Source organism: Rhinoderma darwinii, chromosome 13 (genome assembly GCF_050947455.1).
Source record: "Rhinoderma darwinii isolate aRhiDar2 chromosome 13, aRhiDar2.hap1, whole genome shotgun sequence".
Lineage (NCBI taxonomy): Eukaryota > Metazoa > Chordata > Amphibia > Anura > Rhinodermatidae > Rhinoderma > Rhinoderma darwinii.
In genome coordinates this window covers 42598586-42621257 of record NC_134699.1, presented here as the reverse complement: position 1 = coordinate 42621257, position 22672 = coordinate 42598586, and the positions used below count along the sequence as shown (strand labels likewise).

At 41.1% G+C, this 22672-nt stretch overlaps 1 protein-coding gene across 1 annotated transcript; it reads right to left on the bottom strand.

Annotated features, from left to right (window-relative positions):
- Nucleotides 1-423: 423 nt before the first annotated feature.
- On the bottom strand, nucleotides 424-9223 carry MMP9 (matrix metallopeptidase 9). The gene is made up of 13 exons (XM_075846479.1): nucleotides 9047-9223; nucleotides 8483-8715; nucleotides 8236-8384; nucleotides 7226-7354; nucleotides 6049-6222; nucleotides 4939-5112; nucleotides 4590-4763; nucleotides 3561-3716; nucleotides 2811-3015; nucleotides 2568-2701; nucleotides 1717-1867; nucleotides 1513-1616; nucleotides 424-982 (listed from the first exon to the last, which is right to left on the bottom strand). Exons 1-13 carry the CDS (start codon nucleotides 9179-9181, stop codon nucleotides 867-869), a joined length of 2034 nt encoding a protein of 677 aa, XP_075702594.1. The 5' UTR covers nucleotides 9182-9223; the 3' UTR covers nucleotides 424-866.
- Between the last annotated feature and the right edge of the window lie 13449 nt (nucleotides 9224-22672).

The following is a 22672-nucleotide window of genomic DNA, read 5'->3' as shown; positions in this document are numbered from 1 at the left end:
TAAAAGTGGGCGGAGACCTCTTTAAAGTGGCTCTTGATAAACCAAAAAATATGTAACAAATGTGTAGTCCACATTAACTTTAAGTTCAGCTAGTAAAGGCGATCCTGAAGGTACCGGATGACCCTAGGGATGCTCCATGTAAATTTTGGACAGCATGGACAGCAATTGGTACATGTAATGTGAGCATAAAAATTGAGCTTTCTTCCTCTACACAGTTATGATTAGGGGGTGAAATCCTTCACTTATGGTAGGGGAGACCCACAATCTGAAACAGATTCTCCACACAGGACAAACTCTTTATGATGATTTCTGTTTTACATGTTATTCTTTTACAGATTAAAGGGGATTAACATCTTGGAATTTTACACAAAATTTTCTGCTTCCTCCACCAAAATGCAAAACAATAAAAATACAAACACACAGTTTAAGAAGGAACAGTATTTATTAGAAAAGAATACAATATATTATAGAAATCTCTGAAAGGTCACCTTGTCTTATTTCACTACTGCGACAACTCATCATCTGTCACACAGCTCTCCGAAAGCCTGCACCAGGCAGGCATAGACACACACACACACACACACACACACACACACACACACACACATACACGCACACACACACACACACACACACACACACACACTTCCCTAAAGGGGATTAAACATGAAGACCATGTTTACAGTGCCTGAACATTTACGGTTCTCTTGTAGGAGCACATCTGCCGTGAAGAAGGGGTGGGTTTTAAGGTTCACATATAAAAACAAAGACTTCCCGTTCTAAGCTACCTCTTCAAATCAAAACGGTTGTTTAACCCTTTCCTAACTGGCCACCCATCATATCTAAATACATTTTACAGCCTTGATTTAGCTGGAATTTTCTGGACAGCGTAGAAGGTCATATTTTACATATCCAACTTTTTCCACTTGCTTGCGCCATGTCATACGCCAGAAGAAGAAATCCTGACAGAAGTAGTATTTACCTGAAAGAAAAACATTTGTGAATTTGTGCAAATGAACTAACACATATGTAAAAAAAAAAAAAGGTAAAAGTGCTTCAAGTTACTTTTCAAATAGTTGAGGACAGATTCAAGTTATTGGTTTTACAAGTCGAAGATATTCATACTTTGGTATTGTGTTGCCATCTGTATGTGTGTAGGATATCATCACTATAGATATTCATAAATGTATGTGCGCATGAATTGATTTAGCAATTAATACATAAATACAGCATTAGTTCTTATTCTAACAGGTCTATTATACCTGCGTTTAACTATTAATATTTCAACTGTGGGATCTATAGGGATCTATGGGGGTGTAAGTTTGAATTGCAGGGGGTTTGAGTGTTTCATTCATAAACACAAATACAATATACCCATGAATGAGGACTAAGGGGTAATTTAAAAATAATTATGAGACCATGGAGTCATTTGGTAAAGCTCTGAATGTAAACTTTGGTTACTAGGATACCATATCCGAGAATAAGAGATGTTTATACCATGTACATCCTTACCTTGATATACAAAGACATAATGAGAATCAGTAGGAACCCCAGCAAAATCTTCATCTGTGTTTCGAGGGTATCCCTTATCTACAGTTTGTGACTTCACATCAAGTCTATTAAAAGGAAACACAAAGATACTCTTTATAGCCATGTAAACGACAGATGTTTTTAAAGATCGTATCATTCATATCGCGTTTTTTCTTAAAAACTTACCTCCAGTATCTTTCACCATTGAATAAAAGGACCTTTCCATTATCCCGTGTAATAGCACCTAAGATTTGATCAACATCCTTGTCGAATCCCAGTTTGTCAAGGCTACGTGGTCCAAGAACAGTGCTTCCAGTATACTGCCAGAATTTACGTCCTGCAAGAGACAAGATTGTTATGGCATGTTATGACTCACAATGCACGTCTAAATGGACAATTTTAACCTCACCAAACAATCCTTTTTCACTTTATCATAGCAATTTACCAGTCAATTTGTGCAGCCTGACAGTGTAACAAAAGCAACTGGTGTCCTGTTGAGTTAGATATAGGCAGATGCAGGGGCGTAACTATAGGGTTTGCAGAGTTTGCGGTTGCATTCGGGTACTGATACCTAAGGAGGCCAATGGCTCCCCTGCCACATAAAAGGACATTAGTCCTTTAAATGACACATGTTGGGTGGGGGAACCTATTACAGATTTTGCACTGGGGCAAGGAGCATAAAGTTATTCAATTGAACTAATCTTAGGAAAATTGGGATGTTAGAACTGAAGGTAATGATGACTAGGACTCTGCTGTGCAATAGGTATTGACTTGGCAAGTTATTGCCTTTTGTAAACCTGACTGGTCAATATATACAGTTGTCAAGTTTCAATAATTGAACTTTCATGCCAGAAGAAAAGGTATTTTGCGACACCATGAGGTCCACTATATCTCTTCCAAGGATCGTTTCTGCCTTATGTTGGAAGGTCTTAGATTGACACTTATAGCAGTTGGAACATTTATGCTCTATAGTATTAATGTAAGTTTCTCATATACTCCTTCAAAATTCACATGTTGGTGATTACTTGATCTCCCACCTGAGAAAAAGAAGATCTTCTTGCTTTTGGGGTCCTGAAATACAGTGTCAATATTGGGGGGCAAGGCAGGCCAAGTGTCTGATATCGGGGTTGAAGAAATTGGAGGGCCTCTAGCAGGTAACGTCCAGTATACTCTGAAACAGAAGTTGAAGGATCTGGTTAACGCCGAAAAAAATATGACTACAAATTGTATGAGGGTCTGCTTCTCCTTATAAATTTCAACCTATATCTTGTTCCTCTTACCCATCTTTAAAGAAATGAAGCACCCCTTGTATTTCTGCGATGGCGTCAAATACTTTCACTTTACATGGGTTTTGTGTAGGATCAACCGGGATGTCAGGATCGACACTGGTAGTAGTGGTAGTGGTGATAGGAGTTGAAGGAGTGGTTTTAGGACTTGGTTTCTTAGTGGGTTTTGGTGGAGTGGGCTGTGGACCAGATCCAGTTCCTGAAAATGTAGACAAGAATTAATCAAGCAGTTCCAGTTGTCGTACTATCTGCAATATGCCTGGTAATTAATGACTATGACTTGTTCCGCTGTGGTGTAATATATCATGAAGTATTGATGTTGACAGTAAGGAACACTTTGATTCTTTTATCTAATGCATTTTTTGAAAAATTTTTACATTTCTTCAAAGGACCATTAGCAAATGCAACAATTAAAACTTCATATAAATCTCAGAAAAAAAATGTTCCTTCATCCTGCTCTTTTTTTACATATGAAATCAATAGTTTCCAACTAATAACACTAATTCCTTCATCTCTCTCATCATTGCGACAACGCGCCAGTCATTGCTGTTCCCTTTACAATTAATCCACATTTACATGTTGCACAGTTGAGAGTGAAACTGCTTCACGTATGAGGAGAGAAGCAATACTGACTGTTTTTAATTATTATAAATAATGTAAATTGGCTTTCAATTGAGCAATTGCAAATACTAAATAAGCTTGGTACATAAAAATTAATTGCATACTGAACATAGATGTCCATACCATATAGATACTGTATCCCAAGGATGTCATCAGAATGGAGCTCGAATTCTTTCACATATTTGTACATTGGGTACATCAGTGCATCTTGAACGCTGCTGTGCTCTAGTCCTAATGCATGACCAAATTCGTGAGCTGCCACCAAAAATAAACTGTAGCCTGTGGAAAAACATCATGTGTGAGATTAAGATATGCATTACTGAACACATCTGAAATCATAGGGTATAGCATAACATATAGAGTTTATTTCAACCAGATCCTCCATGCTGGGACAGAATTTGTCATCGATGTGCTGGTCAACTATGCATAGGTATATATGCAGGAAACAAAGGCTTATAAAGGAATGGGAGCTCCATACCAAAAATTACAATAAGTCCCCCTCCTGGTGTTTTTTCACACAGGTCTACTTTATCATACGTGGACAGGTGCCCTCTCTCTTCCTATCCCATGTAGAAGAGAAGTACAGATGTTATACTTTGGTTGGGTTTCTCTTTCCTTGATTTCTACAATTGGGGTTGGGCAGCCTCTTGAGTGGAGGAATCTTGCATAAGTTCATATGGCCCATGGAGCAGATAGGCCCAATTTGATCTGGGGATCCCATCTGTATAAGTCCTCAAGCAACCTCAGGGGTTGCTTCTATGATATTTACACACTAGGCAAGAAGATGCTTCAAATCTACCTAACATTTGAAAGAAAGCATTCCTTTAACATTGCTTTTCTATAGCCCGATGAGAATTATTGGCTGGGAATGAGATCTAGGCTATAAGGAATGTGAGGTCCCTGTGAGAACCAACATTGTGGAGCAAGTGAGGACCATTATAATATTATGAACTCCCCAATATGAATTAATCATCAAAAGTTCTTAAAGCATGTTGTAACAAACTCTGCATTATATACTATAATCTAAGCAAGTACACACATGTTAATGGTAATCCAGAGAAAATTGAGCTAATTTCTTACAATCATGTAATATGTTTAGTTGATAATTACTGGTTAGATTGAAAGAATATCAGATTGTATTATGATATGTACCTTGGTCTGGACACAATCCCCATTTCCTGTCCTGGTCATAGCTGGAGGTAGTGGCACACCACAACTTCTTGTCATCTCGCCCATCACTTGTACATTGGCGATATGTCTTTCCCAGGAAGGTAAAGGGGAACACACAAGGGTCACCTTGAGAGTTTCCGCCAACCACAGAAGTATCTGCATAAAAATAGTTCTAGTCAGTAATGTTCTCAACAGAACTCTTATATAAACATCCATCCATAATATATTAGCATCTGCATTGCTTAGATACAAACCTCTTTATATGAATAACCTAAGCCCACTGCTACTATGAGGCCATATACACTATAAAACTCTTGACAGAAATACTGACCTCTGTTGGGACAGAATCCATATTTGACATCTGTATCATAGTTGGCTGTGGTACTACACCAGCGATATCCATCTGAACGTCCTTCTTTTGTGCAAGAAGAATAAGATTGACCATCAAAAATAAAAGGGAATACACAGGGCTGATCTTCACCATTCCCACCATATGTGTACAGCACTACAGAGAGAGGGAGCACAATTAAACACAATTAAAATTATACTTTTTGAGTTAACCTGTCGCCTTTACCATCACCAATCATCAAGTACTGAGTATTTTATAAGGCTAATAAAACATTCCTAAAATATTAGATCCCTCAGTACTGCTTATTCTTAACTACAGCATGTTTATCTGTCCATAGCTGGGGTTTTTTGTAAACATTTTTTATATTTTTTAGCGTCGAACAATAGTTTAGAAACTATTTGGAACACACTTGATCATCTACTAAAGGTCCACTGTATTTTAGTGAATTACAGTGGGATACCCGGGCCTTAAATATATGTGACCTATCTCTAGGATAGGCCATTAATATTTGATTAAAGGGGTTTTGACCACAAGCCCCTTCTAAGTAGTAAATGTGACTAAGCTGGAGTATGAGGCAAGGCTCACCCGTACGGATGAGGCGATGTGTCTGTGTAAACAATGAAGGTATAGGGCCTTTATTCTATTGATCATTAGGGGTCTTGGTGGCCTATACTAAAGATAGGACATCAATATTGATGTCCCAAAAAAAACCTTTAACACTCACATTTCAGGATTAATGATGGTATTGGAAAAAAAACTTATGACAGCTATGGCTAATTTTAGACCATAAAAATGTAATAAGAAAGAGGGCAGTAAGTATAATCCAGTGTTTTTTTTAATAATATATATATATATATATATTAGGATAGGTTCTATGTGTAACCAAATCATAAAAGGCTATTAAACTGAAAAACAACATTATTTAACGGCATCTTGCAGCATTATGTCTAATAGTTCCCACATCCTGACTGAACTTGCACAGTTTGCAACTGAGTCTGAGCATTGCTGGATATGGCAAAGAGAAGGGTTATTAATAAGGCGCTATGTCTTATTCTTCTATCTCAGCCTTCCGAGTATAATTATTGTACTTACACTCGCTTGGGCAGAAGCCAAATTTTTTGTCCTCATCAAAGTTGGGGGTTGTGCTACACCAGATATGTCCATCAGATCGACCAGCACTTATACAGGAGGTGTATGTCTGACCATCAAAGACAAATGGGAAATGACACAGAGCTCCATCTGCATTACCAAAACGAGTCTTCACCACTGGAAGGAAGCAAATGAGACATTATTCAAAAATGAAGAAAACTTTACAGGGTTTACACAGAACATAGTCTACAAGGGGTAAGCTCAGTTAAAGTAAAGGAAACCTAACATGGTCCACAAGGGTAAGCTCACTGAATAGTGACGGAAACCTAACATGGTCTACAAGGGTAAGCTCACTGAAAAGTAAAGGAAACCTAACATGGTCCACAAGGGTAAGCTCACTGAATAGAGACGGAAACCTAACATGGTCTACAAGGGTAAGCTCACTGAAAAGTAAAGGAAACCTAACATGGTCTACAAGGGTAAGCTCACTGAATAGTGAAGGAAACCTAACATGGTCTTTAAAAGTAGAGCTCACTGAAACGTGTTCACTGAAAATGTAGGGAAACATAACATGGTCTACAAGATTAAGCTCACTGAAAAGTGAAGGAAACATAACATGGTCTTCAAAAGTGAGCTCAATGAAAGTGAGGGTAACCTAACTTGGTATTGAAAAGTGAGCGCACTGAAAAGTGAATGAACCCCAGCATGGTCTACAAAGGTCAGCTCGCCGAAAATAAAGGAAACCTAACATGATCTACAAAGGTCAGCTCACTGAAAAATTAAGGAAACCTAACATGGTCTACAAAGGTTAACGTTCATTGTGTGTGTGATAAGAGTCAAATCTTGTCATTTATTTTACAGTGCAAAATTTCAAGAAGTAAATAGCTGATATACATTTTATAAAGCGAGTAATTATTATAGCTAACGAAGTGTGGTAATTGAAATATGCCTTAAAGTAAAATAGCTGTTTCCAGCATCTTTCTTCTGTTTTAGTTAAGTATCTTATAAAATTGGAAACATAGTTATGAAACTATGGCATACTTTAGGCATCATTACATTAGCTGTAATAATTTTAACATAATACTTCATAGCTAGAATATATAAACGGTTAATTTTCATGGACTCATGGCTCAACATAACTATGTGATACATAATCCTATTGTTGCTAGTTCACACCTACCTCTTCCAGTTCCAAGAGTCCAGTTCTCATCATCATCAAAGTGAGCATCCCCCTGCACCCCTTCCCCAGGTGGATATGCATGAGCCAAAAGACCATCTTTTCCATCAAAAGGATATGGATCGCCATGGTCTGAAAAATACATATTCATTCAATATCCAGGTTCTTAAAATTTTGGATGAACAATTTATAATAAATCCTCTAGTCTAACATATGAATGGTCAGCTTTTTTTGTTGTATTTTATAGGTTTATCCAAGGCTGTCTCTTTTAGTTACAAGTATAGGTTATTATAGAACATTATAAGTTAGTAAAGAATGTATTAAAGTAAATAATTTATCAATTGTGATACCTCTTCAAGTATTCCTTGAAAGAGACTATAGAATAGCAAACGTCAAAGAAAAACATTTCCCCGAGATGGGGACTTAGCTGAAGGAAAGTTCAGGAGAACTTTAGTGAATGTAGGTGTTTGAGGGACCCCAATTTCCAGCATGAATGATTAGTGTATACATCTTAAACATAGACTCTTACAGTACTCTTATCTCCCCAAATAAAGGAAAAGAGTAAAATTACGAATACCAACAAATGAGGTATAAAACGTATGGCTTTCTGGCTAGTGGACAATTACAAGTCCTATACTGCTCTTTCTGATCTAAAGGTGTCATCATGATCTAACAGTTTGGAATGATGCTTTGCCACTTAGATTTCTACACTAATAAATTGCATTGTTCCAGGGTTGTAGCTAGGCATTTCATCACCTGGGGCAAAGATCCAGTTTGCTGAACTATCCCCGTGTCTAAATACCCTGACCAAGGCATAGTGGCATTTGGGTACACTGCTTGGAATCCAGCACCAGGAGCATTTGCCCTGCCAGTCTCCCCCCTCCCCCTCCAGCCAGTTATGCCCTTGCTCTTTTCAGTCCTACAAAATTTCAAACAAGTGTCTTACTGTCCCGTACTCAATATGAATCTGGTTATTAGAATTTGGCATCATGTACGCAACAGAATTCACTCACTGTCAGATCCAAACAATATGTTAATGTCAGGTTCCCCATTGTAGATTCGGGTAAAGGTGAGTGGTGTTACATCACTCCAGACTTTGAAGGCACGAACAAAGGCATCATCGATTACTTCAGGGTCAAGATCAGGGGAGTAGTTGAGGATCCTACATGTAAACATGTCATTAGAAATACTGTAGTAGCTAGCCACCATGGCTCTCACACATTTTAATCAGTAAAATGTGAACAAATGAGGGTCACTTACTTGTATGTTACATCATTATGATCCCACTTTAAATCTCCCTCAAATGTCTGAAATTTGCCCACATCTGGCACGCCACAGCGGGGGCTATTTATGGCCTTTTTTGTTTCTGCATCAAGCTCCCCAGTTTCCTTAAGTCCCAACTTCTTCTGCATTCTGATGAGAGACTTCCGTAAGGAGACTTGACTATTTTCTTCATGTCCCAGGGGCATGTAACCAAAGCGTATTAGGTATTTCTGTGAAGAAAATGGGATGTTACGTAGGGACCTCATTTATAACACGGTCAGGAGGAATTTTCAGAAGAGAAGTGGTACACGGGTACATAGGCAACGGACTGAATATTAGTGAGAATATACGATATTACTGGAGAGGAGCTTTGACAATTATGGGTACAGATACATAGTATATGAAAATGCACTTAGAGAGATAAAGAGTTGTCATTGAAGAAGAAGAGGAGAATATGTTCTTGATGATGTCATCCAGGATAAACATCCATGATGTGTTTAGGGCAATAAAGAAGAAATGGATAGAAATATTAAAAAGAAAAAAACACAACATAAATTTTACCTCCGCTGTCTCAAGGTCAGTTAAGTTGCTCCTTATGTCTGAAGGGAATATAACCGATAAAGGCTTATGGTGAGATGTTGGAGCAGAATGACTCCAAGCACACAAGGTGCCAAGTAGGACTAGTACTGCCAGCATTGTTAGGGTGACAACCAACTCTTTTTCCTTCTTTGTCTCCTATCTACATGCTTCTGCTTATCTCAACTATATATATACACCTTAATGGCTGAATCACTAAACCTCAGACCACAAGATTGTAACACATGGTATGTAAGGGGAGGGGGAGCTGTGTGTCACACTTGCACACCAGTACGGGTAGAAGGGAGGGCTGTGCATGTGTGTCACACAGTTTAAAAATAAAAACTACAGACATTTCATCATTGTTGTGTCAACAGAGCAGAGTCACATCCTGCCGTAATATGCAATAAACACACAATCTACACAAAGGCAAGAAAATCTATTACACAAGTAGATTTGGAATATTAAATAGGTGGTCTAGTTTAGAAAAAGCAATTTTTTTCAATACCTTATTAGGCTGGGTTCACACGACCTATTTTCAGGCGTAAACGAGGCGTATTATGCCTCGATTTACGCCTGAAAATACGGCTCCAATACGTCGGCAAACATCTGCCCATTCATTTGAATGGGTTTGCCGACGTACTGTGCAGACGACCTGTAATTTATGCGTCGTAATTTGACAGCTGTCAAACGACGACGCGTAAAATAACAGCCTCGTCAAAGAAGTGCAGGACACTTCTTTGGACGTAATTTGAGCCGTTTTTCATTGAATTCAATGAAGAACAGCTCTAAATTACGGCCGTCAATGACGCCTCGCAAAATGAGAGTACGAGCAATCACGTCTGAAATTACGGAGCTGTTTTCTCCTGAAAACAGCTCCGTAATTTCAGACGTAAATGCAGTTTACGTGTGCACATACCCTTAGGGAATTCTGAGCCAATAGAGCGGGGTCTCCGCTCAGGACCCTCAATTATCAGCCAGTGGAGAGTAACTACAAATAGCTTTCCTATCTCTGGAGGACCTGGCACATATGTGTCTTACACGGACAGCACATTGACTACAATGAAAACTGTGTTATGCATCGTTGAACACTTGCTGCCAGGTCCCCCCACACAATTTACAGCTGATGGCTAGGGGTTTCAGCAGTGGGACACCATGTGATCCGCTTATGACTGGGGTACCCTTCTCATAAAAATAATGCTTGTCATCTCTCCCAGAATGTCCAGGAGACCCCCCGGAAAAAGGGGAGACATATCGAACTCCAAGAATAGAAGGCAAATGACACGGATGTCTCATGTCCTCTTTAGAATACTCTTATCTCTCCTTTATTCCAGCAGTTCTCTTCACTGGCAGGAGTGAAGAGGATTGTAAGAATTGGGAGAGGTGAGTATCTTCATGTTTGGTCTGAGATCTGTATTACTTTAGAGGGTTTGGTATTTAAAGGGTCTGGTCTGGGGGTCTGTATTTGGTTAGGGCGACTGAAGAGGGGTCTGTATTACTTTAGGGGGTCTGGGTCTGTATTTGGTTAGAAGGTCTGGTTCTGTATTTAATTAGGAGGGTCTGGGGTTTGTATTTAGAGAGTCTCGGGTCTGTATTTGATTAGGGTGTCTGGTCTGGGGTCTTTATTTATTTAGGAAGTCTGTTTTGAGGGTGTGTATTAGTTTAGAGGGTCTGTATTAGTTTAGAGGGTCTGGGGTGTGTATTGATTTTCGTGATGAAGGGAGATTATATGAGGAGATCATAATTTATTTGTTTATGGGCTCTTGTTTGTGATCTGTATCAGTTTAGGGTGTCTGGTCTGGGGTCTGTATTTTTTTAGAGGATCAGCTCTAGGGTCTGTATTTGTTTAGGGGGTTTGGTCAGGGGTTTGTATTAGTTAAGAGTGTATGTGGTCTGTATTGGTGATGAAGGGAGATCATATGTGTCACGATCTGTGGGTATGTGGACCCATTGGGCCGTACCGCCGAAGCGGTATAGCAGCTGGCCAAACAGGGTACAAAGTCAATGTCTATAGTTTGGATAAAGGTACCTGTGGTCATTCAGACAGTAGTGATAGTTTAGGCTCGGATGGAACTCTGGCAGCAGGCAGACAACAGGTGCGGTGAAACACAGCGGGTGTAGCAGGCGACACAACACGACTCCAACTCTGTACAGCACAGGAACACGGTAGCACAGGATACAGGTAGCAGGAACGGGAACACTGGGAACTGGAGAACACTCAAGAGACCATTTGCAAAGACTGACACGGGATTGCTCAGGCAATGAAGGAAGGGGCAGGGCTGTTCTTATAGTCCAGGGTGATCTGGGAGCAATCAGCTCAATCTCACATGTGTGCGCTCTGGCTCTTTAAGGCTGGACTGAGCTGGCGCGTGCGCCCTAGTGGTCACTGTGGGACAGGACGGCCATATGTGCTGGCCTCTCTGGTGAGAAGGGAGTCGGCAGGATGAGAAGAGTTCGTGGTCAGCGACCGCGGACGTTACAATATGCACTATTTGTGATTCGGGTTCCGTAAATTGGGGGCGTATCTTACATAAATGGGTGATGCATAAGGTAAATAATTTGGTACACTTTCAGAATCTCCCAGATCTCTCTTCTCAAAAGTTGGAAGAGAACACCCTGTAATCTGTATGGAAATCTAGCAGTAAGTGTTTAAATTCCATGCAGTGAAAACACCAACACAGGTTGAACAGATGTGTTGGGTCCCCTCCATACTGGAAGCGGTAATCGGCTAATAGATGAGGGTCTTAAATGAGGACCCTTCTGAAGCCTTCGAAACTGGCCTTTCTTGACTAGACAACGCCTTCAAGAAGTTGCTATGGATGAGGGACAAATCTGTCTTTTAATTCAAAATGACCTAATGTATTAAGGTGAACTCCATTTAGAACATTGCTCTTTGCTCAGGTTACACCTTAATAAAAAAATAAAAAAAGTAGCCACAACTTATTGTGAGACTGGAAGGAATGTTACAAGGCTCAAATCAGCATCATACAACCACGTGCACCCTTATTCAGCAGCATACAACCATGCACACCCTTACTCAGCACTATGTAACCACACACACCTTGTCTCAGCAGTACACAACCACACTTCAGGACTCAGCAGCACAAATACACAATAGGAGATGTCAAAATCATGCTGTCTGCTGGAGAATAAAGAGCATATTTCTCTGTCCAAATATAATTGTCAGCATATGTGTCTCAAACTGTTTTATCCTGTGCCTGTCAATGTTTGTCTACAGATGTGCCAATCTGTATATGTATATGTCAGCCCGTGTTAATATATACAATGTGGGTCAGCGTTTTTTATCACTGTGTTTATGTCTGACAAGGATGTTCCCTAGTATTAACATTGTCATTAGAGGCGTATTTTGGTCTTTATATTATTTGTTTTATCTTATCTAGAAGTTGGATGAACATCTTTTCCAAACTATCGCAAGTACGTTGCACAATCTGAGTGCTACTCGAGGGTTTACATACAAAAGAGACAGACAAGGTGTTTGCTATAGGGCCCATAAAGGAAGGAATCCCAAATCAGGTTCCCCATACTACTTCTCCATGGGTTGTGTGAACCTGCTCAAGACTCCTTCTCAACAGGGACTACCACATAAGGGAAGGGAAAAGCATCCTGAGGGCCACGAGTCCCTTTTGTTCTGGAAGAACAGGGAAGCAGGATCAACAAGCATCCGTCTTTCTTCTTTCGAAAATGGTATAATGACCGCTGTATTGACATGGACCTGGATCAGGAGGGGGATCTCCATTTTGCTCTTGCTATGAGGCCCACTCTCCACTATGTCTGCCCCTGGTTCTACTTGGGTCAAATTTCTTTTTTCTTCACTTATATTCCAATAATGGTTAATGTATATCATGTGGATCTGTTATGTGAATTACAAGGTCATGGAAGATTTACATTTATTAGTATCAGAGTGTTTAATGGTGGAAAAGTTATAGTTTACTTATTGTTCTACCTAATACAAAACTAAGTGGAGAGACTTCTCAAATATACCATATCACTCAGACATGAGGATGAAGTAAGTATCTTTTAGTTATGTATTATTGTACAACACAGGACATGTATGGAAGTGTAATAATGTAATGTTTGGCATAATTAATAAATATAGTTATAATATTTAAGGAATTTTCGGGGTTTGATTAAATTGCTTGCTAAACTTAAAGAGAAAAACAAGAAAAACAAGAAAAAACAGCAACAGACTGCAACAGAAATAGCAAATCCTGCAATACCACATAACTGCCGTTAAATATCTGCACAGTGGAGTTTTGGGCACTTTAGGAGAGGATCCTAAGGGGAAAAGAAGAGCTAGGGTGTGAGTACTATAGATGAAGACCATGCAGCTGCTATGGGGCCCTTGGAGAGAGAGCTCAATCCTGTAGGGTCTCATCCCCTTTGCTGTTGGGTGGCGAGAACAGGGACAGCAGTCCCCTCGCCAGAGGAACTGCATTGTTAGCTAACAAGAGGTTGAGAAATTGACCCAACGGGGAAAGAAACACCAGACCCTTCTGTCCTATGTGGCCTCTCTTTTCAATTCCTGGTTTGGGCTAAAATAAAAATGCATGCAAAAACGGCACAGTGTGAGCTACTCAAAACCTGAAAACTAAAGTGTGACTGCAGTTAACCTCAGTATCTCACTCCCACTAGTTCATACTCACGGGAGCTCAGGAAATTGAGATAGGGGATTTTGTTGTGGTGGTCATCAAACATCTCAACCCTGCAGAGCTGTTATTTTTTAATCTGGGAGAAAGTCATTGGTGACCACCAGCTCGCCAGTGTGGGAACCCTGCAAAAAAATCCATTATGTCAACTTCCTGTGCTCATTCGACTGTAAATGTGGGGAGAAAAATGGGTCACCAGGGTCAATTGTGGTCACATCTGGATTTTACATTTTCTAATAGAGTAACGCATTAAAATGGTTGCCTGGTATTGACATCTGCTATTAAAATGCCCTATTAGGACATTTTAAGTTTACAGATTGGGGTCCCCTGTTGAGTTCTCCTTTCAATTAGTCAAAGCAAGAGCAGCTCTTTGAAATGGAGGACCACAATTCATGCCTGCTAATTTCCATGGGCACTGTGTAATACTTCATCTTGATTGCAGGTCCTAGCACCAGGACCGACCACCACAATCAGTTTGTTACTAGCAGGGAGGTACCTACCATGAGGTGAGATGAACCTCTTTCCTTAGGCAGCAGTCTGCAGCATCTAAAAGGGGGCTACACTGCAGCTAAGGACCCCTCCAGTTTAGAGCAATTACAAGGAGTTATCCCTGCCAGCTGTGAGGATTGTCCGGATAGAGATGCCCATCAGATCCCCTGGAACAACTTTTTAAACCACTGATCATTCGCTGGTAGTGTAAAATGTCTTTCCATGTAGAGGGAACTTTTTGGCTTTATTTATGTGTATAGGGTGATGATATTTTTGTGTACAGTAAATGGCACCGTTTTCAAATAGTACTGTCAGTGGCGTAGCTATCTCGTTTGCAGCCGCCGCAATTGCAACCGGGCCTCGAAGCCAAGGGCTTACTGCCCCTTGCACCACGTCTATCCACTGTCAATGTAGTAAATGGGGCCCATGTAGTAAGCTACACGAGCCCATGTTACCACAGTAAGGCCTCATGCACACGACCGTGTATAACAGTCCGCGTACTATCCGCAATTGCGGAGCCGCAATTGTGGATAGTATAGGACACACACAACATAACGCACAACGTTATGACTCTGAATAGAGTAAGGACTCGCACTGTGCCGGTAGCAGAAGATGACCTGGCTCAGGAGTGAGCAGGGGCGTAGCTAGGGGGGGGCAGGCGGGGCACGTGCCCCGGGTGCAGCTCAGAGGGGGGCGCCAGTGCCACCTCCTCCTGCACTATAATTGTACCTGTGTCGCAAGGACACAGGTACAATTAGAAGCAATGAGTGACCGGGTACGTTCCGTGCCCGGCCATTCAGTGCCTTTCCACGAATGAAGCAACTGGTACCTTTTGTACCAGTGAAGCTTCCGTCGATGAAAGACGCTGACTGACTGACAGGGAAAGTCATCCTGCCCAGCCAATCAGCGCCTTTCATAGACGCTGTGTTCAACCCCCTGGAGACCTGCGCAGAAGAGCGCAGGTCTCCATGGCTGCCGGATGACGTGGGAGCGGGAATAAGGTGAGTTTGAATATTTTTTTATTTTTTTTTAACTGTAATAGACGTGTGTGTCTGTATCTGCGGGGGGGGACGGATGGACTATATCTACAGGGGGGACTATATCTACAGGGGGTGGGCTATATCTACAGGGGGTGGGCTATATCTACAGGGGGTGGGCTATCTACAGGGGGACCATATCTACAGGGGGTGGGCTATATACAGGTGGACTATATCTACAGGGGGGCTATATACTGGGGTGGGCTATCTACAGGGGGACCATATCTACAGGGGGTGGGCTATATACAGGTGGACTATATCTACAGGGGGTGGGCTATATACAGGGGGACTATATCTACAGGGGGGCTATATACTGGGGTGGGCTATCTATGGAGCACCATATACAGGGGTGGGCTATAGCTACAGGGGGGCTATATAGTATATAGCCCCCTGTAGATATAGCCCACCCCTGTAGATATAGCCTACCCCTGTAGATATAGCCCACCCCTGTAGATATAGCCCACCCCTGTAGATATAGCCCACCCCTGTAGATATAGCCCACCCCTGTAGATATTCTCCCCCTGTAGATATGGTCCCCCTGTAGATATGGTCCCCCTGTAGATATAGCCCACCCCTGTAGATATAGCCCACCCCTGTAGATAAAGCCCACCCCTGTGTATAGCCCAGCCCTGTAGATATGGTCCCCCTGTAGATATGGTCCCCCTGTAGATATAGCCCACCCTTGTAGATATAGCCCACCCCTGTAGATATAGCCCACCACTGTATATAGTCCCCCTGTAGATATAGGCCACCCCTGTATATAGTATCCCACAAATAGCTCCCCCTATAGTGGCCCACAGAAAGCCCACCCCTGTATATACTATATACAAGGGTGGGCTATCTGTGGAGCACTATATACAGGGGTGGACTATCTGGTGGAGCACTATATACAGGGGTGGACTATATGTACAAGGGGGTCTATCTGTGAAACTATATACAGGGGTGGACTATATGTGGAGCACTATATACAGGGGTGGGCTATATCTACAGGGGGGCTACATACATGGTTGAGCTATATGTAGAGTACTATATACAGGGGTGGGCTATATCTACAGGGGGCTATATACAGGGGTGGGCTATCTGTAGAGCACTATAGGGGGAGTTATTTGTGGGACACTATATACAGGGGTGGTCTATATGGGGGCACTATCTACAGGGGCTCTATGGCAGGCACTATCTACAGGGGGCTCTATGGCAGGCACTATCTACAGGGGCACAGTGTGTGTGTGTGTGTGTGTTTGTGTGACACGGTGTATGGTGCTATTATAATTAGAGGTGCAGTGTATGGCGCTATTATATTTAGGGGCGTAGTGTGTGGTATAATGATAACTTTATATTTATTTATAGGTGCAGAAATGTTGGAAAAGTGAGAAGCTGAAGACATGTGAGCGGCAAACTGCAGAAATGGGCTGTGATCGGGAGAAGTCATCATAGAGGTCTGGACCGGATGGAGAAAAACTAGAATCTGAGACGTCACCGGTGAGTCACTTAATGTAAATGTTTATTCTGCCTCTAATCAGTACTGTAGTCGCTGTATGATCTGCAGTGAGATGATTATGATAGGATTTATGTTTTGTGAAACGGCATCTCCCAGCATATCCTTATCATTGTTCGGGCCATGCTGGGAGCTGTAGTTTTACGCCGTACACACCTATACGGCAGGGGTTGCACTAAATTGAGCTGTATTTGTGCTGGTGTTGTATATATGTAGTGAGCTTGGTTACGGTGTTGTGTATAGAACCATATTGCTTGTAAGATGTACAAATGTGTTACATAAAAAGCAATGACACGTCGATTGGTAGAGAAAACAAACACTGCGAGGGGGAAGGAGATGTCAGGAAAGAGGTTGGTGGGGGGGGGGCGCCAAACTGAATCTTTGCCCCGGGTGCTGGAGAACCTAGCTACGCCTCTGGGAGCGAGGATGGTAAGTATGAAATTACTGTCTGCTGGGGCCCTGTATCTAAGTCTACCATGTGTGATACTGTCTACTGGGCCCTGTATCTAAGCCTACCATGTGTGATACTGTCCGCTGGGCCCTGTATCTCAGCCAATCATGTGTGATACTGTCTGCTGGGCCCTGTTTCTAAGCCTATCATGTGTGATACTGTCCGCTGGGCCTTGTATCTAAGCCTATCATGTGTGATACTGTCCGCTGGGCCTTGTATCTAAGCCTATCATGTGTGATATTGTCTACTGGGCCCTGTATCTAAGCCTTTTATGTGCACTCGACTCATGGATTATAAAAATATAACAATTTATTATTACAATTGAGTAAAAGAGAATGTATAAAAAAGCTAAATCATAGGTGATCCTGTATAGCAGTGAAAGACATCACATACCCGGCCAGGTAAAGAACAAAAATAGATATTACATATATGTACTCTATACAGCATCAAGTTCCAATAACATAATGCATAACCCTCATGCAGTAGTAAATATTATACATAGAATGAACCATTGTTCAATGCATTAGAAGAGGATAACGTGTACATAGAGTATAAATTCTTCAACTAGGAATAAAGCCGCAAATAAGAAAGAACAATATGCTGTAAACTGAAATGATTACTGACTAGATGCAAATGCTGTGGAGCTCAAACTGAAGATATGGGCAATGAATAAATTGCAAAATAATATAACAGCAGTAGGCCATAACAATAAATCATGCAAGATGGAAAGCAAGAGATTCAAAAAGCTCATATGAGGCCATATAGATAGTAAAAATTGCAGACCATATACTTGAAACAAAATTAATGTTCAGACTAGTTGGTGAGTAACACAGTTAACCACAGGGGAAATTAATCGGTTTTGTATGCAATAATGATGGAAAAAAGCCCAGATACTTATCTGTCAGGTGCGCCTCAGCTGAGGTGGATGGGCTGAGTAAACCAGACATCCAAAGTTGACTATCTATTGAGTCCTTACAGCGTTACCTTGGCTTTCAGAGAAAAGCCGTTCAGAAACCAAGCGGCTCAGAGCTCACCCGAGCGCTTCTGCCTCTTCGTTTTAGCGATCGTGGGGGTCTGAATGCTCAGACCCCCACTGACCAAATCTTCTGACATGTCACTGGTTTTCTGAAAGTTTAGTAAGGCTTCTTTCACACTACCATTAGTATACATTTACCTCTTTTCCATTTGTCTCCGTTTGCTATATTTCCATTATTTTTTCACGGAAACAAAAGTTCTGCAGAAACCTAGTGAACGGAGACAAATGGAAAGCAACTGAAACAAAAGAATTACCATTGAAATCAATGGTAAGGGTATGTGCACACGATAACTGGCTTTTACGTCTGAAATTACAGACTGTTTTCAGAAGAAAACAGCTGCGTTGTTTCAGACGTAATTGCTCCTCCTCGCATTTTGCGAGGCGTCATTGACGCCAGTAATCTTGAGCTGTTCTTCATTGAATTAAATGAAAAATGGCTCAAATTACGTTTCAAAGAAGTGCCCTGCACTTCTTTGACGAGGCAGTCATTTTACGAGTCGTCGTTTGACAGCTGTCAAACGACGACGCGTAAATGACAGGTCGTCGGCACAGTACGTCGGCAAACCCATTCAAATGAATGGGCAGATGTTTGCCGACGTATTGGAGCCGTATTTTCAGACGTAAAACGAGGCATAATACGCCTCGTTTACGTCTGAAAATAGGTCGTGTGAACCCAGCCTAATTCTAACTGAGCCATTGCTTTCCGTTTAATCTTTTGATCCTCTCCTCCTCCGATGGAAGAGAGGTAAACGTATACTAATGGTAGTGTGAATGTAGCCTTACCCTTTAAACCTTTATTCACTCGCTAGAAGCACTCAAACATTGTTTCTAGGGTGGGATCCTTTCTAAAAGTGGCTTAAGAATCGATGACGTGCTGTACATCCACATGACTGCTGCAGCCAATCAATGCAGCAAAATAAACAAAGACCAACGAGGACCAATGGAGCATCGCCTGACACTTCTGAATCTTTTCTGTGAGATTCCAGCAAGCCACGTGTAATCTCGCGAGATTACGAGGTAAACGAGATTTTGTTTCCCTTGCTGGAAATCTCACAGAAAAGATTCAGAAGTGTCAGGATTCTGAATACACATGACGTCCAGGCTGGAGGTCATGTATATTCATTATCAGGACACTTGATTAACGTTAATGTCTGTGTATGTGGCTGCAGGTCGTGTTCTAATAAGAACGTGATGCTGCTGTGTAAATGAATGGAGAGGAGTGCATGACTCTGATTGGTCAGCGTCATACACTCCTCTGTACAACGCCCACTTGATCGAAAGTAAAAACACGCCCACTTGGGCATTAAGAAACTCATTAGCATAAACCAAAATCGCTAATAAAGTGGTAAAAATAGATCGTTTTTTTAAATAAAAAGCATTACTGTCACCTACATTACAGTGCCGATCTCCTTATGTAGGAGATAGGACACTTATAATGTGGTGACAGAGCCTCTTTGAAATTGAGTACTGGTCATCTGATGATCACACAGGTGCTTGGCTTGTAACTGTAATGGGCCGTGTACCTGTGTGTCCATCATATGACTAGAACAGATTTTTATCCAATGGAAGTAAATAATAAAGGTTCCTTTTGAATGACTGCAAGCAGAAATCTTGAGAATAGTGATAATTAATATAGAAGGTATAATGTATAATTGTCTAGCTTTTTAACATACAAAACAATAACATTTATTTGCTGAAACTGGAATACCCCTTTAAGGAATTTCTGTTTTTACATCTTTGCATTCTGCAGAGGTTTGTTTTGTTGCTTGTTTTTTCACTTCATGCAGCTGAAAGGCTAGGTGCTCACCTGTTTAACAAGGAACCCGCGGAAAGGAAAGGAGTTGTCAAAATTGTCAACCCCTTTAAATATAGTCACTCAACCATATTACTAGGCATTGTAGAAAACGAAAGTGGCACAGGTACAAGTAATGACACGTATGCAGTCTAGTCATACAATAATAACAGAAGGGGAAAAATCCCTCACTACTCTCATAATGACAATGTGATTCATCCCTTGAATCAATTACACATACCTAATTTCTGAAATGAAAACATAGCCATAGGGCGTGAAACCTAAGATGGAGCTTTCCCTTGAAAAATGTGTGGTTACTTTATTTACCTGTCCCTTACAAAAAAGGCGTGACAAAAAAACAAGAGAAAGAATTAATAATAAAAAGGGAATTTACCCCTAAAATTAGAAAAGTCTCCATTATATCAAACACATTGTGACAGACAGTCTACTAGTTGTTATCCCGCTTTCCTAGATTTGAAGGCTTTGGCTATGGCCTGCTTTACAGAGTTCAGACGAAAACCGGCCAAAAAAATCTAACATGAGTGATCACCTTTTTGGCAGAAATTTGTTAGTCGTTGGCCATAAAGAATGACTATCTGCATAAAATTTAGCCCAACATTTACCTAATGTATTCGGCCAGTTTTAGAGCACATGGACAATCCATGGAGTTCACAGTGACAGAAGTTACATAGATCTGAGACATCCACATTTCTTGGCCAATGGTCTACAGTACTGAGCTTTTCCTGGCATCTTCTGGGCCTTTGGGAACTCCAGTATGTTGACAACCATGGTTTTTATTTAAGACCTACCTCTTTCTATGGATTCCTCCATGATAACCCCTCATGAACATTAGTGTTATTTAATGCATTATGTTGTGACAGACTATCTAACACAGAGCGTCCTCTCGGGATTGTTTTAACTCCGTTTGTTTTAAACATGATCCAATAAATTGAAATTTTACTAGAACGAGTGCTGGATCTGCTGCCGACGCAGAAAACAAATTATATCTACGAGCACCAACAGAGTCACAGCGTGGTACGAAATATTTGGGAATCCGGTGAGCCAACCTATGTTTTACTTTTTTATATACTATTTTATCTAGCACATACATTGTAAAGAGCATGGGATGCCTGTGTTTTTGCTCATCCGTTATCCTGAATAAAGAAAAACATGGCCACCTAGGCTTAAAGGGTTATTCTCATCACAGACAGTAGTGGCATATCACTAGGATATGCCATCACTTTGTGATCATGGAGGTTCAACTGTTGAAATCCCTTCAAAGTTTTTCTCTGCACAGACGTGCTTCCGACCACTGTCTTTACAGGGAACTACAGCAAAATCTTGAAAAATTGTACTTGGATACTATGGTACATTTTTCTGGATAGCAGGTGGCCAAAAACATTGCAGTGCAAGTAAAAACTGTAAAGCGCTGAAGCTCCTTCATTATCAGTATAAGTGATGCTATATCCTAGCGGTATCCTAGGTGGGTGAATCGAAGGGGATGTAGCGCTTCACAGTTTTTATTTGCACATCAAAGCTCTTGGCCAATATATGTTGGAGGCTTGGATGGAGAAGAGGCACATGAAGTTTAATATTGTAATTAATAACCGCATAACGCAAAAATATATAGGGACTATAATATATTACATACCTGGTGAACCTATTTACCTGTGTCCATACTATATAGAGTCTCTCCACTCATGTACCTTTTTAACATGTCTGTTCTTATGTGTATTTAATAAAATTTGCTATTCTTTTAATATATACCTGGCTCTATACTCTGTTTCTTGTGTGTATACATGAAGTTTAATGTATATAAATGTCAGGTAATGCTTTTTTGGTGAGAAAACACTATTACATATTATATGGTAAAACACTAGATAAAAACAAAATTTTAGGGAACAGTGCCAGGCAGCTGCCGCTAAGGCACATAAAAGCATGTGATGCATCAAGAGAGGCCTAGCTGGACATCACAAGAACATAACTGTGTCAGCTGTTTGTTACAGCCGACTCTTCAGAGTAACTAGCGGCATCGCACTCGAGCGCGATCCCGCTCGTTTAACTTGTTAAATGCTGCGGTCAATAGCGACCGCAGCATTTAAATTGTTAGAAAGAGGGGGCGACCCCCTCTAACAGCTCATTGCGCCCCCTGCAACACAATCGCGGGGGGGGGGGCGATGGTTGCTATGGCTGCCTGGGGGCCTAATGAAGCCCCCCAGGTCCGCCATCTTTGTGCACCTATTAAGCCCTGTCTCCGGCAGGGCTTAATTGTTGCCTGTCAGAATCACGATATACTGCAATACATTAGTAATGCAGTATATCGTGCAAGCGATCTAACGATCGCTGGTTGAAGTCCCCTAAGGGGACTAATAAAAAAAAGAAAAAATGTGTTAAAGGAACAGTGTCATCACAAATTATTTTTTTATATGTTAAAGATGTTAGTGCTTTATTAAAAACGTTTATATTCATTTGTGTGTTTGTGTTTTACTTTTTCTTATTTTTACACTTTTTCTTCCCTATGGGGGCTGCCATTTTTTGTTCCATTTCTGTGTGTGTCGATTAACGACACATACAGACATGGAATACGGCAGCCACAGTCCCATAGGGACTGCGAACGGCTCCCGTCCCATTGACTTCAGTGTAC

Coding starts and splice junctions, on each gene's coding strand:
- MMP9 (XM_075846479.1), bottom strand. CDS start 9,181: ATGCTGGCAGTACTAGTCCTACTTGGCACCTTGTGTGCTTGGAGTCAT. Junction 3,016..3,560: donor TGGGATACAGTATCTATATG/GTATGGACATCT, acceptor CTACATTTTCAG/GAACTGGATCTGGTCCACAG. Junction 1,868..2,567: donor GAAGATCTTCTTTTTCTCAG/GTGGGAGATCAA, acceptor TGTCTCTTGCAG/GACGTAAATTCTGGCAGTAT.